General features: G+C 41.8%; 1 protein-coding gene across 3 annotated transcripts in view; it reads right to left on the bottom strand.

The window, feature by feature from the left end:
• ALS2 (alsin Rho guanine nucleotide exchange factor ALS2) overlaps positions 1-20052 on the bottom strand; it is a 33893-nt gene extending 13841 nt beyond the window's left edge. For 2 of the 3 annotated variants that reach the window (XM_065637696.1, XM_065637698.1), the window contains exons 1-14: positions 19984-20052; positions 15708-15792; positions 13901-14055; positions 12291-13210; positions 10501-10861; positions 9470-9638; positions 8934-9030; positions 8476-8553; positions 7348-7521; positions 5476-5647; positions 4962-5142; positions 3438-3503; positions 1136-1298; positions 221-352 (exon numbers count right to left, since the gene is read on the bottom strand). In XM_065637696.1, the coding sequence (XP_065493768.1) occupies positions 221-352; positions 1136-1298; positions 3438-3503; positions 4962-5142; positions 5476-5647; positions 7348-7521; positions 8476-8553; positions 8934-9030; positions 9470-9638; positions 10501-10861; positions 12291-13210; positions 13901-14055; positions 15708-15727 (2688 nt within the window). In that variant the 5' untranslated portion in view covers positions 15728-15792; positions 19984-20052. Of the gene's footprint in view, positions 1-220; positions 353-1135; positions 1299-3437; positions 3504-4961; positions 5143-5475; positions 5648-7347; positions 7522-8475; positions 8554-8933; positions 9031-9469; positions 9639-10500; positions 10862-12290; positions 13211-13900; positions 14056-15707; positions 15793-19777; positions 19937-19983 lie in introns of those variants that run through there. The other variant, XM_065637697.1, reaches the window with a different exon arrangement.
• Between the last annotated feature and the right edge of the window lie 1137 nt (positions 20053-21189).

Raw genomic sequence — 21189 nt, 5'->3', positions numbered from 1 at the left:
AAAAGTGCAGCAGCTTACTTCTCACTGATTGGGACTTAACACTCAGTGCTACTTGCCTTTCACAGTAAAGGCTCAACATTTCTAAAGTTAAGAGTATTACAGCAATACAAAGTAGGAAAATGAGAAGTGCAATGGGACAGTAGCATTAGTAACAGACAGAGGGTATAATGCCAACAGCAAGAGATTCCAGCTGCTAACAGACTGACAATTGTCATTATACCGTCATTTTCCCAGGAAAGGTCTTCCAGAAGCCAAGTGTGTATTCTGCTTCTTTTCTTTTCCTGCTCAGATGGACAGCGAGGTTCTCGTAACAAGAACTAGAATCTTGTAGCTTCTGGTATTCTGGAGATGCCTGAGGGCACAAGGTAAGACAGACCTGAGAGTGTTTCTGAATACCTGTGCCAACACCACTAACCCAGCTGCAATGCAACTGCTCGTTTGCTTAAATTAGCACTAAATGCATGACAGTCAGTCTGATTAATGAAGTAACAGCAGAGGCCAAGTTATTTTCTCAGTCACATGTTCTGTTGGTGTGCTGGGAGCTTTTAAAATCACAAAAATTCCATGGAATGTTAAGAGGAGAATGATTAACGTACAGTTACAAGATCTACCTCTTGCAGCTTAAACTGTAGCAGAAGTAGTGCTAATAATTGCAGCTATAATACTGGAGTTTACTATATTGGGATAAAGGTACAAGTAGTTATTGCTCCTGTTTAGTCACCTTTTATTTCAAAAGAATGCAATTATATACATCTAAATGGGTGGTAAAAGTCTACCTAATATATACGCAGTATTTTTAGTAGAGTATTACAGCCAAGGATAGCTACAGCAATCATGCCAGATAGAACTGAAAAGCAACAGATATCAAAACAATATATTTGAATTTCAGTGCTCAGGCACACAAACAAGTTCTGGCAGGGTAACCAGTTTCTGCCCATCACATGATCTGTGCAGGTGTGGCGTAACATTGCACAACTCAACATGCAGGATCTTCCCTGCAGCAAATCCAAGCCCAAGGTACCTTCTCGGAGGACTAAGCTATTTCTAATTACCTGGCATTTGCTTCACACAGTTATTTCCGAGCCCGAGTTTCATGTGTATATTTATTCAGATACAGATAACAAAGCCGGCTTACCACTTCAAAACACGTGGCAAGCTTTAGCAGAGTTCTAGCGTAATTATGAAGTTGTCCAAATGGCATGAAAAACAGAGCATTCAGAACTTCCACTAGCTGGAGGTTTTCCTCATTCTTCTCAGACAGTTTCTGTAACAGCTCCTGGTTTTTACTCAAGAAGTCTCTAAATGATGGGAACATTGGGGAACAGAGGGAGGAGAGAAGAAAAAAGACAGCAAGACATCAGCGATGTTTTATATAAATGATCTCAGAATGCTCCTTTTTGGATTCTCATACACCAATAAAAATTAAAGGCAAATGCATATTGCTTATTAATCTATTCCAAATTAATTTAAGGAAGTTCAGTAATATAGACATGTCGCTCTCTAACAACTGCAACACAGGACTTTTTTTACTTCTACTCTCACATACTCAGTCATTAAACTGGAGGAAGAAAGCTGGAGAGCAACTAATTGTCTTTTCCCCTTTAACACTTGATTCGTAGAAGAGCTGCCAGGTGGAATGACTTCCCCATCACTGTTGGAGTAGTAAGTTTCTAACACTGTTGATTCATACAAGGCCTCAAGGAATCTTAACTTTGCCCCAGTGCACTTCCCTAAATAGATCCAAATAATCTCTTCCCCACCCCTGCTGTTCAAGGCAACCGACCAGTCTTCCCCTAACTTGAAAAATTACATCCTACCTCAAAGAAAGGCAGGAAATCTGTTCAATCCTCAGTCTGATTTCCAAGAGGGAGAACTAATCTAGTTCAGAGAAGAGGAGGGAAATGATTCTGAAGACAATGCATTAGCACACAAAACCAGGATTTCTTCATTAAAAGGAAAACAAGCCTATTTTTCCCTCTCCTTCAGCATGTCTGTGTGCACAGGTGCTGACACGTGTGAGACATCTGCATTAAACCACAGCCAGCTGGGAAGTATTTGAACCACACGCTGCAAGAACCAGGTGAGGCTGAGAAAGCTGGTGCCAGGGACAGCACAACAGAGCCAGGGGCTGCACAGCAGGGTCCCTAAAACTCTACATCAGCAGGAAGATGCCAGTTCACAGACCAAAATAACTCACCTTGTCTGGGTCTGCTAATGATATTTAAGAATTAGTCATTATCCACAAAAATATTCTTGACTTCCCCTTGCAAATAGCAGGACAAAATGCCTAAGACATCTCCTCCCTGAGGTTTCAGAACCTGAATGGGACCTTGGTTGCAACAGAAGCTGTGACACCTGACAGAGTGACGGTTGATCTGAAGAATTCAGCACAAGCAATTTCAGCATCCAGAACTTTTCAGTACTAATTATAGATGGGCTTACACTTGAATTAAGATTTCCTGTAAGTCACCCTAAAAATCTCGACCAATGCAGAAAGATTCTCAGTATCTCTCTGCAGTGGGATTTTTTTATTTAGTCTTTGGCACTGGTCCTCAGGTGCAGAAGATTCTTTGCATTAGGTACCCCGGGGTTTCAAAGAACTTCCAATACCATCATTTACACTACATTCCAAGTGCTCCATTAAGCAGCTGCAACAGAATTGCTCTCAGATTACACAGTTTAGGAATGAGGAGCTGGAAATTCCTCAGACAAGTTAAAAAAATACCCTAATTGCAGCAACTTCTTCACAGCACTAGAGTGAAAGGTGCAGTGCCATTATTTCCTAGACAAAAATACTATTCAACAGTTTTACTTCACGATCTATAAACTTCAAATAAACCATCTCGCCTTAAGGTACAGTTCCTTCCTCACATTTAAAGAGCTTCTATGTATGAAATAAAGTAAAGCAACCTTGAGAGGCAGAGGAGATACGCATGCAGAAGTGTTCATATTTTTGCATCATTTTAAAGCGCTTCCATAAAGAATCCAAATGACAGTGAATTCACGTTACCTACTCTTACTGATTCTTAAAGAAAAGTTTGCTGTTCTGTATTTTCTTGAAACAACTGAAAGCATGAAATACTGACAAACGCTGAATAGAAGATGAAAATTTAACCTCAAGACTGAGCTTTCAAAAAAATAATAATCTGAAATGCATTTCTGTTTCTTTCAAGGAATTTACAACAGTTTATGCTTTATTTTCCTCCCTTCTCCACCTTCAAGATAAGGTAACTGAACTCATTCAGCAGCATTTTAACCTAAACTTTTATCACAGTTGAGAGGAAGTAACTTTTTCTTCATCTGCTGAGAAAGGAATGAGTGTACTCAATGTGGCTGAGGCCAAGACTCACATGCTCGTTACTACACACACATAGTTCTTCAGAGTACAGTTCTTTGCTAGTTGATCAAAACCCCAGACAACGGCAGATTTTGCTTACATTGCTGGCTTTGCCAGAAGCGTAAATCCTCCCATGACGAGGAAGTTTGTCACTGAAGTACAATACCTAAAATGGGGAAGAAAAAGAGCTTCAGTTACCGAATAAGAACATCCCTGGAAACAGCAGCTCTTGTAGTTTCTAACAGTTTAGCCACGAGTCCTGTAATATCTTTTACTATACCAGTAACCTAAGTACTTGAGAAAATATTAAACAGTGAAGCACTCAATGTTACTCATGACCACTCAGTATTCACTTTCCACGTGGCAGACAGAACACACCTTCCTATTCCACATTGCTGCTGGCAGCAGTAATGCAGAGGGCTTACTTTGAAACAAAAATCGAATTTTTTTTGTTTCCCCCAAATTTGGGCACGTACAGAATAGGCCATCTGTTTCAACAGTTTAATACTGCCAGCTTCCAATTATATTCAAGATGGAAACCTCAAGATGAGATTTTTCTCTTTCATTGCTATTCTACCTTTCATTTTTCCCCTACCAAAAAAGAAAAGCATTTTGAAAGAACACCTTTCTCTGAGGGAACAGGTCTCAGTTTAGCCCAATTAACAGAAAATACTCAGGTTGCTCAAGGCACTATACTGAGGAGCACGCATAGGTTCTGATGCCATACACAGAAAAATGTATGAAGTATTAGAAACCAAAGGCGGAGAGCAGAAGACAGGCAGCAACAAAACCAGAAAGAAGGTATTTCAGTCTTTGACAGGGAGGATGAAGAGATTAAGAGACTCTTCTCATCTGAGTAATGAGAACCAATTCTGGAAATCCAGATTACAAGAAAAACTGAAGTCAAAGACTAAGAAAGAAAGGGAGAAAATACACATTTACAAGTGCAAACAACCCATTTGATAAATGGAGAAGAAATCTTTTAGGGCGATATGGCCTAAGTTTATCACAGACCCAGTAAAAATAGTAACTGTTGTGCTTGTGCTAGAAAAAAGTGCAACTAGCTGCACATTCAAAGTTCTACTGCATAGCAGCTGAAGTTGATGATCTTGAAATTTTGTTCCCTTAGAGACTTGCAGATGTCTGGTAACCAAGACTACATTTAGAGAGAACATTTTTAGACTCTCTGCCCTGTCAAGCCACTATTTTCCACAAATGCCCAGAGGTATTAACTATGATGTGACTTCTGCTACATTTGGATGAAATTGTCCAGCAACTACAAAAATTGAGGAGAAAGACAGTAAATAGCGTGACTGTACATACTTACTCTCCCAAAAGCATTAAGCTAACAAAAATAACCAGGACAATTCAGACAATTCTGAGCAGTAAGCAGCTCTGCCTTTAGGGTGAAAGGTGGGATGCCAGCTGTTTAGCAGATACCAGGACAGAGGAATCGTTCTTCTGGGAGACAATTTTTAGTTAGCATAAAATTCTCCATACATTTAAAATTGCAGAATCCATTTTGCACAACAGTTACTCATGTAGCTTCCCTCACGGTCTACCTTCCCCTAACTCAGGGCTGCTTGTGGTCAGAGACTCAAGACAGAGGGAATCGGATACTTGCTCAGAGTAACTATCCAAAAAGAGACTGGAGTGCTTGAGGATGGCCAAGCTCCTGGCTTCTTTTACTCCATGAAGAAAGCTACTTAAAGAAGCTCCGTGTTGACCGATGAGATAGCACAGCTTGCTGAACCTGCTTGCCATTTCCTGCAACAACTGGATTGTATTTGCATTGCCCAAGTTATCTGTAACACACCAGAAAGCAAATTAGCTTACCTCACAAAAGGGCAGCACCCGTTAATAAAGAGAATTACCACAAGGTGCTGGTTAGATGTTTTATCGGCAATTTCGCCTCATGGTTACATTATCTGGAATCAGGAACTCAACAATTTTCAACCAAATACAGCTCAAATAATTAAGTTATTTCAGGTGAAACAGTCAGGAGAGTACAAATAGAGAAGAGTAACGCCCTAGCTTTATCTTTAAAATATATAATTACTTTTAAATTTTGCATAAAGAAATATGTTGTGGAGCATAGGGGAAATAATGTTAAAGAAAATATCAAAATAAGTTCTTACCTAAACCTAAAAGAGGTCTAAGAATCTGAGATTTGATCTCGCTCAGTTTGAAATAAAACCTTCTCTCAGTAGAAGCCAACTCATGCAAACTGGCAATATATCCCATTACGTTTTTGTCTACTAATACCAAGCAGTTGTCACCACCAGCTATCACATTGCTTATGTACCCTATCTGAAAGATGAAAAAGAGAAAAAAAAAAATAGCAGCTTTAGTATTTTTCTTTTTACACTCCAATTTAAAAATAGGGTGATACAGGATAAAGCATATCCTTAGGAGCACTAAGTGACAGTAAGTATTAATTACTTACAGTGACAAACAATCCATTCAATACTGGCTTAATGCAGGACTGAAAAAACTAGAAGAAACATTTATGTGCAATGCTGTTCATTTTCCTGGTACTCACAGAGCCTAACGGACAATAAATAGACCATCTTTTAAGGCGATTCATGCAACCATTCCCTGTCAAGAGACACTGACCTAAAGTTCAGTCACTTTTAAGAACTGCAATAAACCTCACGCTTTATCAACAATGTTGACAGTAAATAGTATAATTACATCAGCTATTTCTCCTATTAATTAGGAAGCAAGAATAACAAGACTTTATTATTATAACTGTGCTCTGAACTATAGTCCTTTCTGGACCCAAAAGACATCAATTTATTTATAAGAGTAATATTACAGTGTCAATAAACGGAACTAGTACTAATAACTACACTAACACCACAGTGGTATTAGTGTGGGTATTGGTAGGTACTTGCTTTCCACAGTAGTTTGAAATAAAATTCTTCTCTAAGGTCAGCACAAGTGCCACTGATGTGTTGTGTCTCCTCACTAATCCTGGTTCACATGCAATACCATAGAGTAATTGAGTTTCTGAGCTCTACTTTTATTTCCTTTGTTATTAAACAGAGGATTCCTTAGAAACTTTGAGCCAGAGTTGTTCACCAAGCAACCCACAGGCCAATTCTGACATGTGAGAGCCTACAAGTCCCCCTACAAGAGAAGAGAAGGGAATGGCTAACAATCTTGTAGAAGGAACACAAGTGTGTGTGTCTGTGCCTGCACATGCACGGACACCATGTCTAAATCCCTGTCCCTCCTCCAAATCCCTCTCCAGCTTGGGAAGTAGCAACCAGACCCAGAAGAGCTGAGACAAAGTGCTGTTTTCTACCCTCGCCATCTCCTTTTGGTTACCTCAAACTCAGGGTGGTCTGAATGGATACATGCAACTCTGAGGACGTGAGCTGGAGTCCACGCTCCCCCACCTCCTGCCAACTTCCAGGCAGATACCAGATCCAGCCTGGTGAAGAAAATTCACAGGCACATCTCATCTCTCCCATAAACGTGCAAATGCACATTTTGGTGCTTTTGCTCAGATCCCCCTTTACACCTACGAGAAAGGCAGGGGCAGGGAAGGAGATGGTGCAGAATTCAGGGGGACCTTCTGCCCCCTCACAAACAAGTTGCTAAGGAAGCAGAATGAACAGAGCAGGCAGGGCCTCAGTCACTTGAGAAATGACAGGAAAATGAACAGCCAAGCAGCAAAGAATAAACACATGGAGACCGTGGCGAAAACAGAGCACAAGACACAGGTGCGCTTCTGCAACATGCACGCATGGAAAGAAATGGATCAGACACGCTGGAAACACCTCCTTGTCTCTCAGACAGAAGGAAAAAACTAAGAAACAGGCAGGAAAGAGAACAATACCAGTTAGGCCTCCTCTCTGCCTTCTGTAAGCTGTGCTTGGAATTGTCTGCTAGGGGCCAGGTGCTTGACTCGACACCATTAAAGCTAGCTGAACCACCAGTGCTGTGCTATTTCCAAAAAGCATCAGCAGGATTTGCACTAACTTAGAGGAAATACCACTCACCTTGCTACAGGATAGTAACAAAACTGGACTCTTAGTACAGCTGTTTTCATGCAAATTGTCTGTTGCTGTCTCCTGGCCACTGTAATATAATCCAGGTTGGAAGTCTTCCTCATCTGCTAAGAAGAGGGAATAATCTGCTCCTGCTGCTGTACTCCAAACACCATCACCACACACCTGAAATTCATGCAGAAAGAAACAACATTAGAAATCATCACCTGGAGCTGGTAGGAGATGAGAGAACTTAACTCTTCTAGCCACACATGCACATCATGCACCTGACAAGAAAAAGTATTGTGATAACTGGTAATTTTTCAACTTCAGTGTCTCATAACAAATACATTTCTTGCACGTATACTGAAAATTATCTTTCTTTCCAGTCTTCATTCTAACGGCTGATATTTTGGCTTTAAAACATAAATCAGTTTTATTTTTAAATGGACATCAGGTGAGCTAGATTAAAGTTGGAACACTATTCTCCCCTCTACATTTAACTGGGAAATCTGTATATTTGGAACAGGCAACATGCTATACATTCATTTGCATAAGGCCTAAGCTGAAAAACTCTGCAGCTAGTGTTCCACTAAGACAAGTACCAGAAAATACAGCCAAGGGTCTAGTCTAACCCCAAATCGTTATTTGGCTATTCACTTGATGTGAAAGTGCAAACCAATCAGAAAACCCACTGCCAAACCAGCTCAGGAAATACAGAAATTAACAACAAATACGGTCACGGTCTAGCAAAGCTGAAAATGCCAGAAGAATGTTTAGAATAAAAACAGCGTTCCAAGCTATTCAGAAGTTTCAGCAATGCAACATGATATCAGAGAAACCAAATACAAGGTAGAGGTAAAATCTGATATGAAAATACAACCAGACACATTTTGCAGTTCTAGAACTTGAATGCAGTCAAAAAACAGTGGGAGTCTGTGTAAAGGATTTCTTGGGTAGATTTTCACAAGCTCATCTAAGGATCATATTCACCATATAAGCTAAAGAAGTCAAGGGCTCTATTAGTATATGGCACAAAGATACAGAAACAAGGTCAGTTTTTAGAAATTACTTTGCACTCACTTGTATTAAGAAGAGACTCTAAACTGAAAGAAGAAAAATACAAAAAACAGAAAGTACCTTTGCGAGACGAGGGACCGTTGTTGGGGAGTTCAAGTGACCAAGCTGGCCAGAGCTATTACTGCCCCATGAATACACCTGGAAGAAACAGAGCTAAACATGAGAATGTAAGTTTATATACATGGAAACATATATCAGTATGCAAACATACACAAGTCAAGGGTATAAGATTCATCTACCAAGCAGCACTTCCCTAATTTCCACTGTCTTCCTATATTCTCAAATTATCTTATCACATTCAGAAATGGAACGCACCAAAGAGAGTCACTGCAATCTTTAAACATCATCTTGATGGTACACGCAGAACTTTGGCAGGAACTGAATTAAAATTCCACACTGCTTCCAAGTTGCCTCCCACAAACGGCAACACAAGTTTAGAAGCAAAAGAAAGAAAAACCTAGAAAACACCAAACATGATACTTATGTCATAGATAATAAATGATAACAACCACTTTTACCTGGGATTTGGCAGTGAGTGCTAAGGAATGATGGCCACCAGCAGAGAGGTGAATCACTTCTTTACCATCTAGGCTTTTCACACACAGCGGCTGAAGCCTGGCAATCCCCAGAAGCCGGGTGGAGGAGAGGCAGAAGAAATAAAAAGATTATCAGAGGTATTCTTAAGACAAAAACAGATTCCAAGTCTGTTTGTTGTTTGGGGTTTTTTTCCCCCAAAACAAATCAGAGAAAAACAAACATACATGGATTCTTTTGGCAATGAACCAGCTTAGTCAAAAAGGTCATGAAGAGCAAAAGTTGATGATAAACCTCACCCCAATTTGGACAAAGTTAAAATATCACCAAAACTCCTACGGAAAAGTCACAACAGATTGACATTCAGTAACAACACAGCATAAACCATGTGACTTGGAGGAATTTAGTTCACAACACAAAAGAACAAGAACACAATGCAAGGCAGTTGTCTGAATCTGATGAAGTCGAACACTTGTGTTTCCTAGTGACCCACTAAAAACATCTATCAGCGGAATCTCACCTCGGCAGAACGTCGCCATGTCCAAGCTGTCCTTCCTTCCCCTTTCCCCAGCTCCACACCTCTGTCCTTAGAGAGGGTAAAAGAGCATCAGCCTCACCACTGTAGGTTGGAGTCAGAGCCACAGTCCTCATTTTTGCCCGCCCTACCTTCCGGAGGAGCCTTGGAGAAACTGAAAAGAGATTGAAAAAATTGCTCATCATTTTGGGGAAATGTACCACTCAGCCCGTGTGTTATACAGTAACAGTACCATCTGATAACTGATCAAGGCTTCTTAAAGAGGCCTTAATGAAGATTGAGAGCAAAGGCTGACATGTAAGATGACAGGTTATCGATACACAGAACATATGTGCTAAAAGGAGACAGATCTCAATTGTTGTCAGCTATTAAAGGATAATAGGCATATGAGAACTACAGAGTTATACTGAAGCAAATGAACCAAAACACACTATACATTAAAAGAAGGTAAGTTTTGAAAGAAAATATACCCTTGCAGTGACCAAAAGATTTCAATACTGCCTAAAGTCTCCTCTCAGATCCAAGATCACTATAGAACTAAACTATGTACCCATCCATTCAGAGCAATTAACAACCCTGAAATCTACGAGGGAAGGTCATTAACTTTGCAGTCTGGCAGTGGGAACTGGAATATTTCCAGGTCCCTGGCTCAAAACCAGCTTGGTGCAGTAGGGATTACAGGCTTCAGATTTTTATCTGCTATGCAACCTATATGAAAGATAGTTTGCTGTTGTTTTACAACAAGATGCCCAGACTACTACCATGTGCGCGCTTCACCTTACTTGACCAATAAAGAACATTGCTCACCCCACTATTTTCGGTTTTCTTGGCACACAGTATCTGCTAGTCTTCACTCCCTCCACCACCTTCAAGTCTTACGATATGGTTTATAGTTCATAAATACCTTTGGTAAGTGATTAGATTTACGTTCAATAAATGTGTTTTCTTTTCAATTATAAACCTCCACATTACTATAACTTTTCCAGACTCTTGGATTTCCCAGTGTGCTTTCTTACCTTGTGACAACAAGCCGGGCAGGGAAAGTCTCCGACTCCCTCCTTCCGATTCCTCCTCTCTAATGTCTACTAAACTGGAACTCTTCTTCCCCTGCATGGATTCCAGCCTGACCTGCTCTTCTCGACTGTCCTTCAGAGCCTCGGGCCCCGGGGACCCGCCAGCAGACTGAGATGCTGGGTCACTTGAAGAAGTGCCATAGAAGTTCATTACTTTCTTCAGGGACAACGCTCCAGCTTCATACGTAGCAGCCACTCTCACACCGACTGCTGACGCACAAGAGGCCACCAAGCTGTTCAAGGCAGATGTGCTGGTACCTGGAGGGCCAGGGATACAAGCACTGAGTTCTTCTTCTTGAGAAGGCTAAAACCAAAGAAAATTCGAAATTATCAGACAGCACATAACAGTAAGATGATGATAAATACATTCACTATTCAAACTATATGCTATACTGAATGAGACATTATGAGGAAGCTTTTTATACTTATATGTACATCTGTTCCTCAGAATCACATTTTTTAAGTTAGGACCAAGCACCATTTCTATGTGGTCTGGGCTTTGTCTGGCGCACTTGTCTTGTAGCTCATCCATAAGAGACTGTGGGTCTGTTTTTTTGAAATTACCAATGAAAAAAAGGATCTTTGCAAACAAATGTAAAAAGGGATTTACTTTCAGTTAAGCAAAAGGAACAACAACTGTATTCACACAACGTTTATCACTCTGAAATAAGTTTCCCTCAGAATAGGAAAACATAACTTTGCTGAATCACCAACTTACTGGACCGTTCGTTTTGGTTTTAATACTACTTTTTTTTTCCCCCCCAATCAGAGGCCACAACAAAAAAATCAACTTTTAGGCACTGTGAAATTTATCTCACAGAATAACTGTGAATTACTGATAGTAACTATTAAAAAAAAAAAATCTACATAACACTTGGAATGTTTTCAGAATTCTGCTATGAATTCTGCATATTGAGTCACTGAGTGGCAGTTTCATTTACAGGCATTAGCTCTTCCATAATCATCCAGCAGGACAGTAATTACATGGGGACTGCCAGACTGCACTGCAAGGTTTTGCATTAGTTTTCTGACTAATAACTTCTGGGTTCTATCTTCTTCCTCTCCACCCCAAATAAGACTTTTTTCAAAATAGTGTGAAATGTAGTTGTTTGGCAGGGAGCTCTTGAGTCTTCATATCAAGCATTTTCTGATGCTTATTAAAAAATTATTACTTTACTGTTCTGCTACAGCATCAAACCAGTATTTTTGAATCATTTTCCACATCACACAAAACAGAACAGTACTTCTGTATTTCCCATCCCTGTTTATCAGTTTATGCCACTTCTACATGATTAACACTAAAAGTCTTTTGGTCAACACTTTAACGTTACCTTTACAATCTTTAATTGCATCAAGAGTTTTTAACTGATTGAGAAGTTAGATTTCTGAGGGATTTGTTCCACATATAGAAAAGGTCTTACCTTAAAGGTAAATTAGACAAGTACCAGCTTCCTGCCCCACCCAAGCAGGAAAGCCATGCACCATAAAACTGCTAGAAGAATGGGAAATCTGCTCACGTGGTTCTAGAGAGACTATAGCACTGGCAAGGCTGCTCAGGTTAAAGGTTTCCTATTGAACAAGAACTCTTCCACTTAAAAATTGAGGACCATCACAGAGAAGAAACACTTTGAAACTATAGAAACTAAACTAACATTTTTTCATTCCTGAAGAGAGTAACATTGTCACATACACAAGAGTTGCAGCAGATTAACAGCTTGTTACTGGGTACCAACCTGCTCAGGTTCTGTGCAGATGTTTTTCTCCAGGTTCTCATTTAATGAGTGATCTGATAAACTGATGAAGTACTCTTTCACTTCTTTTTTCTCTGGGAACAGAACATTTCCAGGGCTGGAAACTCCACCATCTTCTTGCCCATCGTTGCTGGAAAGCACGCTTGCTCTATCAGATTCTAAAGCAACAAGCGTATGCTCTTCCACAAGTGGTTTCTGACAGTCTTCGCTTTGGCTACCTGTTATACTTTTGCCTTCCGGGGTCTCCGAGGAAGGACAGAAGCCACGGCTTTCTGGTGGGTTATCAGACAGCGCTACCCCCAGCGGGCAGCAGTGACTATCTGAAATGATGACATGGTCTTCCTTGTCCGTCATGGTGATGAGTAGCTGACTGCAATGGTTGCATCTCTCCGGGATAGGTTTCATCTCCTGCGCGGGAAGACACTGCACCAGGGCCAGGCTGTGGTGCGCTCCGCAGGCGATCTGGAGCACAACGCGGCCTGCCAGGTGCTCCACCTTCTGGGGCTTCGTCACCGGGAAGGTCGTTGTTATGAGACCCAGCTGGCAGCCGCTCCCCCAAGCCCATATCTCCCGGCTCAGCGACAGGGCCAGCGTGTGCTCCTCTCCACATGCCAGCTGCAAAATCCTTACTGACAACAGAGGGCTGGTTTCGGAATCCGAAATACTGATGGGCTGTGGCTCCGGCACACACGGCTGATCAGCGACTGCACACTGGCCAGCAGAGTTGCTCCCCCACATGTACACCACGCCGCTTTCTGTCACGGCTCCGTTATGGAAGCTGCCAGCTGCCACTGTAATAACACGATGCCCAAGCAAAGTATTTTCTACGACAGGACTCCTGGCACATGACTCCTCCAGTCCTGATCTCCAGGGCAGCTTTCCAAAGCTGTACACCTCTCCACCTGAAACAAACACACAAACTGACCAGCATGAGTCTAATGAAGTCAAACCAACACAACGAGAGAGGCAGCGCTTCTATCAGGCTCACAAATGACCTGTAACTTTCTTTTTCTGAAGCTAGGTTTCATTTAAAGGTTTAAATTATCTTTCCTCCAAAAACGTCACAAAAAAGTCAAAGCAGCGACTTGCAGTGTATTCTTTACAACTGTTTGCCCACTGACCAGTACAAGTAAGGACCAACCTACGCAAACACACTTTCTTGGATTCCGAGTGCCAAACTGCTCAACAACCAAGACTCGCTCTAGTGTATCTGCTAGTTACATGTTTTCCCAGAAGCACAGAGAAACCAAAGCTCTTATACATCAAGAGAACCTCTTGCTGTACTGTATATCACAAGAAACATCATTTTAAGTTAACATGGTTCAGATTACATCACCATCTTTAAGGAAGAAATTCAGAGCTAGTGTTAAAAGAAAAAAAAAGTTGCAAAGACGACAATATGCATATATAATTTCTACTCCAACATAGCTTTAAGTAACTTAAAATTGAGGAAATACTGGCAGTTAAAAAAAAATCTAAACATGTAATAATTGTGTATGACACAGAATGAAAAAAAAATCCAGAAGAAGAAAACTTGACAGTAAGTAGAGTTTGCTATTGCTTCAGCTCTTCGGTTTTCAAATGTTTCTCACCTTCTGTTAGCAGCAAGCCATGCTGTATTCCAAGGGCTGCCTGTAACACAGTCTTTCCACAGAGGCCTGGAAGCCTTTCTGGAGTGACGGAGCAGGAACCAGCCTTCCAAACATAGACCAGGCCTCTCTCTTTGGCTCCTTCTGCCTCTCCTGAGCTACAGAAAGACCAGAGGAAATACAGAATCAGCTTGACGTTGTCTGTGGTTCAGTGATGCACAGTTTGCTTTCTACACAGGTAGGAAAGGTTTAGTAGTTCAGGCATTACTTTTAATTTCAGGAAGTCAACATATTTCATTTACAATGTGATAATCTTAATTTCAATGTTACTTAAATGAAACCCAAGTATTTTCTATTTGAAATCATTACTTTTGTTTTTCATTTGTACTTTACTGCCTGAAAGGCAGCTGATCTTTTCCCTTGTACACTTAAAGACACATTTACTCACAACTGATATAGTCTTTATATATTTGCTGCTCACAACGAGATCAAATTAACACATTTCTGCCACTGGATGCGGAGGGAACATTTGCCATGCAGGAAAAAGTAGGTTTAGCTCCTTATTTGCCAACAGTCAAGTCATTTACTCCCCACACAAATCAGCTCCTGCAGCTTTGCATGTACTTGTGAAGTTACATATAAAAGGCAGCAAGAAAAGCTTTGACAGAATGGCAATCTTTGTCTAAAAAAAGGCACAAAAAAATCAAGTGTATTCCAAAACTGAAGCAAATCCAGAAAGAGCTACTCCAACAGGCCCTACTGTGGACAACTTATGCAAGCAGCACATTCAAAAGCCATAAGGCCCAATTCATACAGGCTACTGATTCTGTAACCCAGAAATTCGTGTAACTGTGGTGCACAGGTTCAACAACACCCTTCTGTAACCTGCTTCTGAAACATTCCAGATAAGAGTAACCAAGAGATGGAATTATGTATCTCTTAGTTCCTGGGCCCATCCCAAATCGTTCTTTTTCCATGTGACCAAAAAAAAAAAAAAACCACCAAGAAAAATGTGACAGTCAAGAAGTCTTCTAAAATTCAAATAAACAATTTAACCCAAGCAACATACATAGCATTAAAACTCAGAGTCCACCTTGCACTTTAAGTACATAGGACCTGTGTTTAGAATAAACGTAAATTTAAAAGGAACTAATCGAGTAATATATAAGCCAGGAAAAAAAAGTTAAAGAAATCCACCATCACTGTTAGGACATTTACTGAAAATCAAAAGACAGGTTTTACTTGGATGGGCAAAGCACAGTGACGAACACAACACGATAGAGAGTTTGTCAACATATTGTGCATTAAACTCAGTCCAAAGCTTGATATTTGGGCTTTTATCTATTTAATAAGTCTTCAGAGAGCAGTGTAAGACAAATTTAGACATTCACATAGCAGGATTTATTACAAGATTCTGACTTTCCACCTTGAAAACTTCTGAACTGTCAGGTATCTCATTGTAAGAAACAAGGAGCAAAAGAACAGTCTACTGCGGGGCTATTGATCCCAAATCCCAAATGTCAGGGCAGGTAACAGACAGGATTTGCTGCTCACCAGAGAATGTTCCTTTCCAGTTGCCAGCCTATGGATATCCCTCCCCAAGTCACAACAGTCAACCTAATAAAGAAGTTGCTGTTGTAGTACATTAAGTGTTCCAGACATAGCTGAAACTAAGGTAAATTACTCCTCCTCTTCCCTTTAGTGTAAGCTACACGACGAGTGTTCTGACAGCACAGAATAACTGCACAGGATGATCATGGGCTGGCACACTGCAGGGAGCCCCTGGCTTCGCCGAGCTGCTCGTTCTCACCTGCTGTCCTGTGAGTCCATCTGTCAGTGGCAGCACTCCATCACCACCTGATCATTCCTCTTTAAAGGAACAGAATTGCCACAAACTGTAAAACAGAAAAGAAACCCCTGTTTCATTGTAAATAATATTGAATCTAAAAAAAAAAAAAAAACCACACCAGCCCAACCCATACCACCAACAAAACGAAAAAGCAGAGCTTTAGGTGCTGTGTTAAATAAAGAGGCATTTCACCAGCACGAGGAGGGTGCAAGTATTTGGTTCACTCCCACGGAGCTGGCAGACAAACGATGAACAGCCAGACTGTCCTACCTACTCATCTCACAATGGATCCAGTGTAAGGACAGACTGAACAACACCTCCTTCAAAGGCACAAATTAACCTCAATCTCTAACTCTCAGTATGCCACTCAGGAAACACCAAACCAATCCATTTTCAGCCTAACATAATATAGAATTCTACGCCCAGGCTAAATTTATAAGGTAACCAGATTTGTACAAGCAGAAAATGGTAAAGAGCTGAAGTCACCAGCATGTTCCTGACCCAAAGCACATATTACCATGGAAAGGCACCGTTTTATTAAAGCCTGTGCAGAAACGCAGAGAGGCAACTAAGAGTTCACTAAGACCACGTAAACCAAGGAGAAAAAAGTGGCTGCTCTGTTGATGCTTTTATCCTTTCGGATTTTGAATTTTGCAAATTCAACCTCACATCTTTCCATCTTTATGAAGATACCTTAGTATTACTTTTAATAAAGCTACAGTTAATCTTTGTTTCTCGCAATCTGTTTGGCTTTTTAACATTGCAAGAAATGTCATTTCCTAGATCTAGTGCCTTACAGAATGAAGTATTAAAAATGTTAGTTACATTAAAGCATGTGTATAATCTTATTTATTCAAATAAAATAAGTTTCATACATAAATTCTTTAGATGATTCACGTTGTTATAATTGCTGTCTGACATCCACTGAAACAAAACCAGAAAATGGTTTATTTAATATAATGGTCTTTTAAGACTACATCTCCAAGGAAAGATGCAGAGTAAGTAGTCTGAAGCTCTTACATAAAGAAAATAGAAATAAAATAGGGCCAGACTTGATTACAGCAGACAATATACACAAACCTGTAACTCGCATGCAGAAGTTTTGATTCACACTTGGAAACAGTAATCAAGTTAATAAATAATTGAAATAACCAACACGAATTCCCACACTTTCACTTGACTGCTGTGAATAATGAAGTATCAGGCAGACCTTTATAGACAGAAACAGCAACACTTCATACCAAACATTTCCAGTTTTCCAAATACAGGACACTAAAAACAGCGATTTACGCTTCAGAGTTGGCAAAGAACATATCACAAAAAGATGAAGAGCCACAAAAATACAAAATAAAATTAATATGATAGAATAGTACTGTGATAAGTCATAAACACCTTGCTAAAAAAAGAGAGCATACTTTCTAGGAAGAGATACAATACTAAGGCACACTCATCACCAGAGATACTGCTTGCGAGACGCTTCTGTCTCTTCTTCAACTAAAAAAGAAAAAATGGGAAACAAACAAACAAACCAACCCACCCCCAACTGTAAAAGTTAACTTTGAAAATATTAACAGAGAAAGTCTCAAAAAATCTAATGAAACTGTCGCACAACACTTCAGCAACAGAGGTGTGGGTGAAACATCACGGGAAAATGGAAGCACGTTTTTGGAACTTCTAAGTTTGTGATGTGTTCTTGCTCAGAGTAAGGACATCTGTGGGTTTGTCTCTTTGGTTTTGGGGGGTTTGTTCATTCGGGGGGTTTTTGTTTGGTTTGTTGGGTTTTTTTGTGTGTGTTTTTGTTTAGTTTTGTTTGTTTAGCCTACTCAAAACCACCTAACCCTACAATTAATTATCTTGAAAATTCTGGCACCTCTCCTCTGTGAAGAGCTGCAGCTCCACATACAAACATCCAATGGATTAATGAATCAGATGAAGAGATGGGAGCTCTGATAGTGTCAACGAAACATCAATAATTCTATCATTTACATTTTATATACTTAGTTAAGATCAAGGAATTGAGGCTTAAAATTCTTGGCTTCTATAATTTAGGTTTGGGGTTTTTTAAAATTATTTTTATTTATTTTAGGGGCTCAAAGAATTTCTTTCATTTCCATGAGCTTCAACTGCACAAAAATTGACTGTAATTCTCAGGGAAACTTCCGATGATAACGAAACAAAGTGAAAGCCAAACATCTGATGAGCTGTTTTGCAAGATCTTCCTTCAAGGCCCAATTGAAGAATGATTTATGTAATTATTAAGTAAGAAGCGTGCAATACTGATGGACTAGAAATGAAGAGAGTGATATGACAGCAGTGATTTTTTCTTTACAAAAGCTTACACTTACGGTTGCATTACTAGGCATTTATGCATATTAGGGAAAATGACAGTCAAAGCTGTTTATTTTCACAAGTAAGACCTCTTTACGACACTTGAAAAACCTTCTCAAGTTCAGTGCAAGTTTTCATTCACTCCTAAGATAGCACATTATTCAAATTTCACAGCTAATACAAAATAGAAGTCATTTGGTCACAGCTACAAACCAAGTAGAGTAATTATGAATAGAAAGTTTCTTCCTCCCCATAGGAATACGCAATCTTCCTTGCTGATTTTCACGTTTACATAATATTACGGTGCAGCATTACATACACATTATTTCTTTTCCACTAAGATGACCTGCGTTGTTATTAGGAGTGAACAGTCAGGCACAACCCATCGTTCTCATGGTATGGAAGGTCAGTAGGACACCAGCACCTGCTCTGCCCAGACATTTACTTGCTACATTTTTGGCAAGAGGGGAAAAAAAAAAAGCAAAGAGTGCCAAACAGTGCCAAATGATGAAATGGATTTTTGTTACGGACAGATGGTCACTAACGTGACACTGATGCCATACTGCGAATTCAAACTCCACAGAAACCAAACGCTAACACACCACAATAACTGCTGTGGAGTCAACATTATTGTCACGATCACGGGCCTGCGTCCTTCACTGGACATTGACTGTTCTTTAATAAGCACCATGGATATAAAAGTAATTTTGCATTCAGTGCTCAACAGGAACAACCGGTATGGCCCCTGACTTTCAGAAACACCAGGGCTCCCGTCGGCCTTATGTGCTTATTTACCTGCTACTGTTAATAAATACTACAAACGCTTCTACAACTTTCAGACACGTTCACAAACACATTCTTAATGAATTTGTTGCACCATACTTAGCGATAAATGACACTAGCAAGACTGCAAGTTTGTTATACAAGATTATCCATCGAGGTTCTGAAGGAGATTACCGCCAGGTCAAAACAGCGTTGTCAACATTAGTCTTGTCTACATGTATCTCATTTATTATTGCCAACTGTAGTTCATACATAATGCATTACTAGCTCAAGAAGTCCTTGTGTTTTGGTCAGCACTGACTAGGAACAACCACTGTTTTAAAACATTGTCCAGTTAAGATCTGCTCAGAGTAATTGAAAACAACTTGCTACTAAAAGACAGCAGTGATCCCTTCGGATGGGGACGCAAAGCTTTTAATGCCAGATCCAGCAAATGAGCGATGGCAGCAAACCAGATGTAATAGTACAGGAGTCAGGAAAACAAAAACAAACCACAAAACAAAGAAAGGGCCTAGTATCAGCCAAAAGAGCACAGCTGAAACCCAGCTGCTATAGTACGTAATTAATAACTTGAAATTTACCAAACTCAAAGGGACTTAAAAATTTCTGAATAGCCCTTGCTCCTCTTTTTATTTTGAAATCACACCTTCTCAATGCAGCAGACGCTCAAGTGCCACCCGTTCCCCAGCGGCGAACCCGCCGGTGCTCAGCTCAGGGACCTCCCGACCCCCCAGGCCTGCTCCAGCCGCCTCACACCGCTGCCGTGTAGCCCACGGGGAGCTCGGTGAACCACGGGCCTGTTCCCGAGCGCCCCTGCAGCCCCTCAGCTCACCCTCCGGGGCCGGGGGGAAGAGGGACCCGCTGCTCCTCACAACCCGCCCCCCCCGCGCCCCGCCGCCACAACTCCGGGCCCTCCCCACCTGTTGCCCCGCAGCCGGGGCAGCACCCGCCGTGCCGGAGCGGAGCGGGGCGGCTGCCGGGGCCGCGGCTGAGGGGGAAGACGGCTGAGGGGGAAGACGGCTGAGGGGACCCGGCGGGCGGGAAGAGGCGGCGCGCGGCGCTAACGGCAAACGCGCGTGTACCCCCCCCCCCCGGCAACCCACGTGACCCGAGCCCCGCTCCTCACCCGGCGCCGCGCTCGCGCTACCCGCCGCTCGCAGATCAGCTGATTCACGCGGGGGCAGGGGGCGGGGCCTGGGCGGGGCAGGGGGGCGGGGCCTCGGCGGCGGGGTAAAGAGGCCGCAGCCCCGGGGCGGTGCTTGAGCATCCGTGGCGACGGGTCCCTCCGCGGGACAAAAGAGGCCGAGAGGCGCTCTGGGGGGCGTGGTCCCCCCTCTCAACCCGATCACCCTCGGTCCCCAGCACCAACCGAGACCGCCCGACCCGCCGCCCTGTTCCCGCACACAGGAGAGCGGGGACGGCGGGTGTGCGAGGCCGCCGGCGCGGTGCTGGAAAAGCACCCGCGGGTGCGTTGTAAAATATGAAAGGCACAAACGAAGCCCTGAGCTGCACCCTGCGCGGGACACCTGGTCGGTAACAAGCGAACAACAGCACCTGGCCGGCCTGTCCTGCTCCAGGAAGCTGCTGGTTTCTATACGTGCGCACATCTCACAAAATACGCTTAAAGTACGCGGTGTTTTAAATGCTCTCTATGTATGTTCTGTAAAGTGCACTGTTGACATCGCGTCAGCAGCGGGCAGACCTGTCCTGACCTCACCCGCTCCTTCCCTTTCGAGACTTCGGTTCTGCGGACAGGGACAGGCTCTGCTGTGCAAACTCCTACACCTTCACAGGATAAGAGTTACACATTTCTATTGCAGCGTTTCCTCTGCTCGCTGAAATGGACGCTTATTTTGTTTTCAGGGCCACCGGTTATTACCACACTTGCTTCATTTACCAGCCCTAACTAGCAAAAAATCGACATTTTCTCTTTGCAACAGAGAAGTTCCCCTCTAGCCTTTGACTCGGAACCTACCCGATAATCTCGGCATGAACTGTGTCGTTTTATTTTGTCCACTTGTGCATTTATCTCTCCGCTCCTTTAAAATGCAAGCATTGAACATATTTTTAAAGTCCATCTTTATCAATATGGTCGTAACAATAACAAATATTTTCCGCAACAAGGAACTTTGCACAGGCGTGCAAACAATGCTTGTGTCGCTGGTTTATTGCCCAGCGTGTTGCATCCAGACGACCCTTCTTGTGCCAGGACAGCACATCCCAATCACTGCTGTGTTGTGACGGCTCAAACGATACGTGCAAAATAAACAGGAGGCTAAAGCCCGTGATATTTAGCAAATTGTATCCCACTGGGGGCTGCAGGAGAAAATAA

This window comes from Caloenas nicobarica, chromosome 6 (assembly GCF_036013445.1).
Source record: "Caloenas nicobarica isolate bCalNic1 chromosome 6, bCalNic1.hap1, whole genome shotgun sequence".
In the NCBI taxonomy this organism is placed as follows: Eukaryota; Metazoa; Chordata; class Aves; order Columbiformes; family Columbidae; genus Caloenas; species Caloenas nicobarica.
The sequence above is the reverse complement of the archived record's forward strand: the minus strand, read 5'-3'. Positions and strand labels throughout refer to the sequence as shown.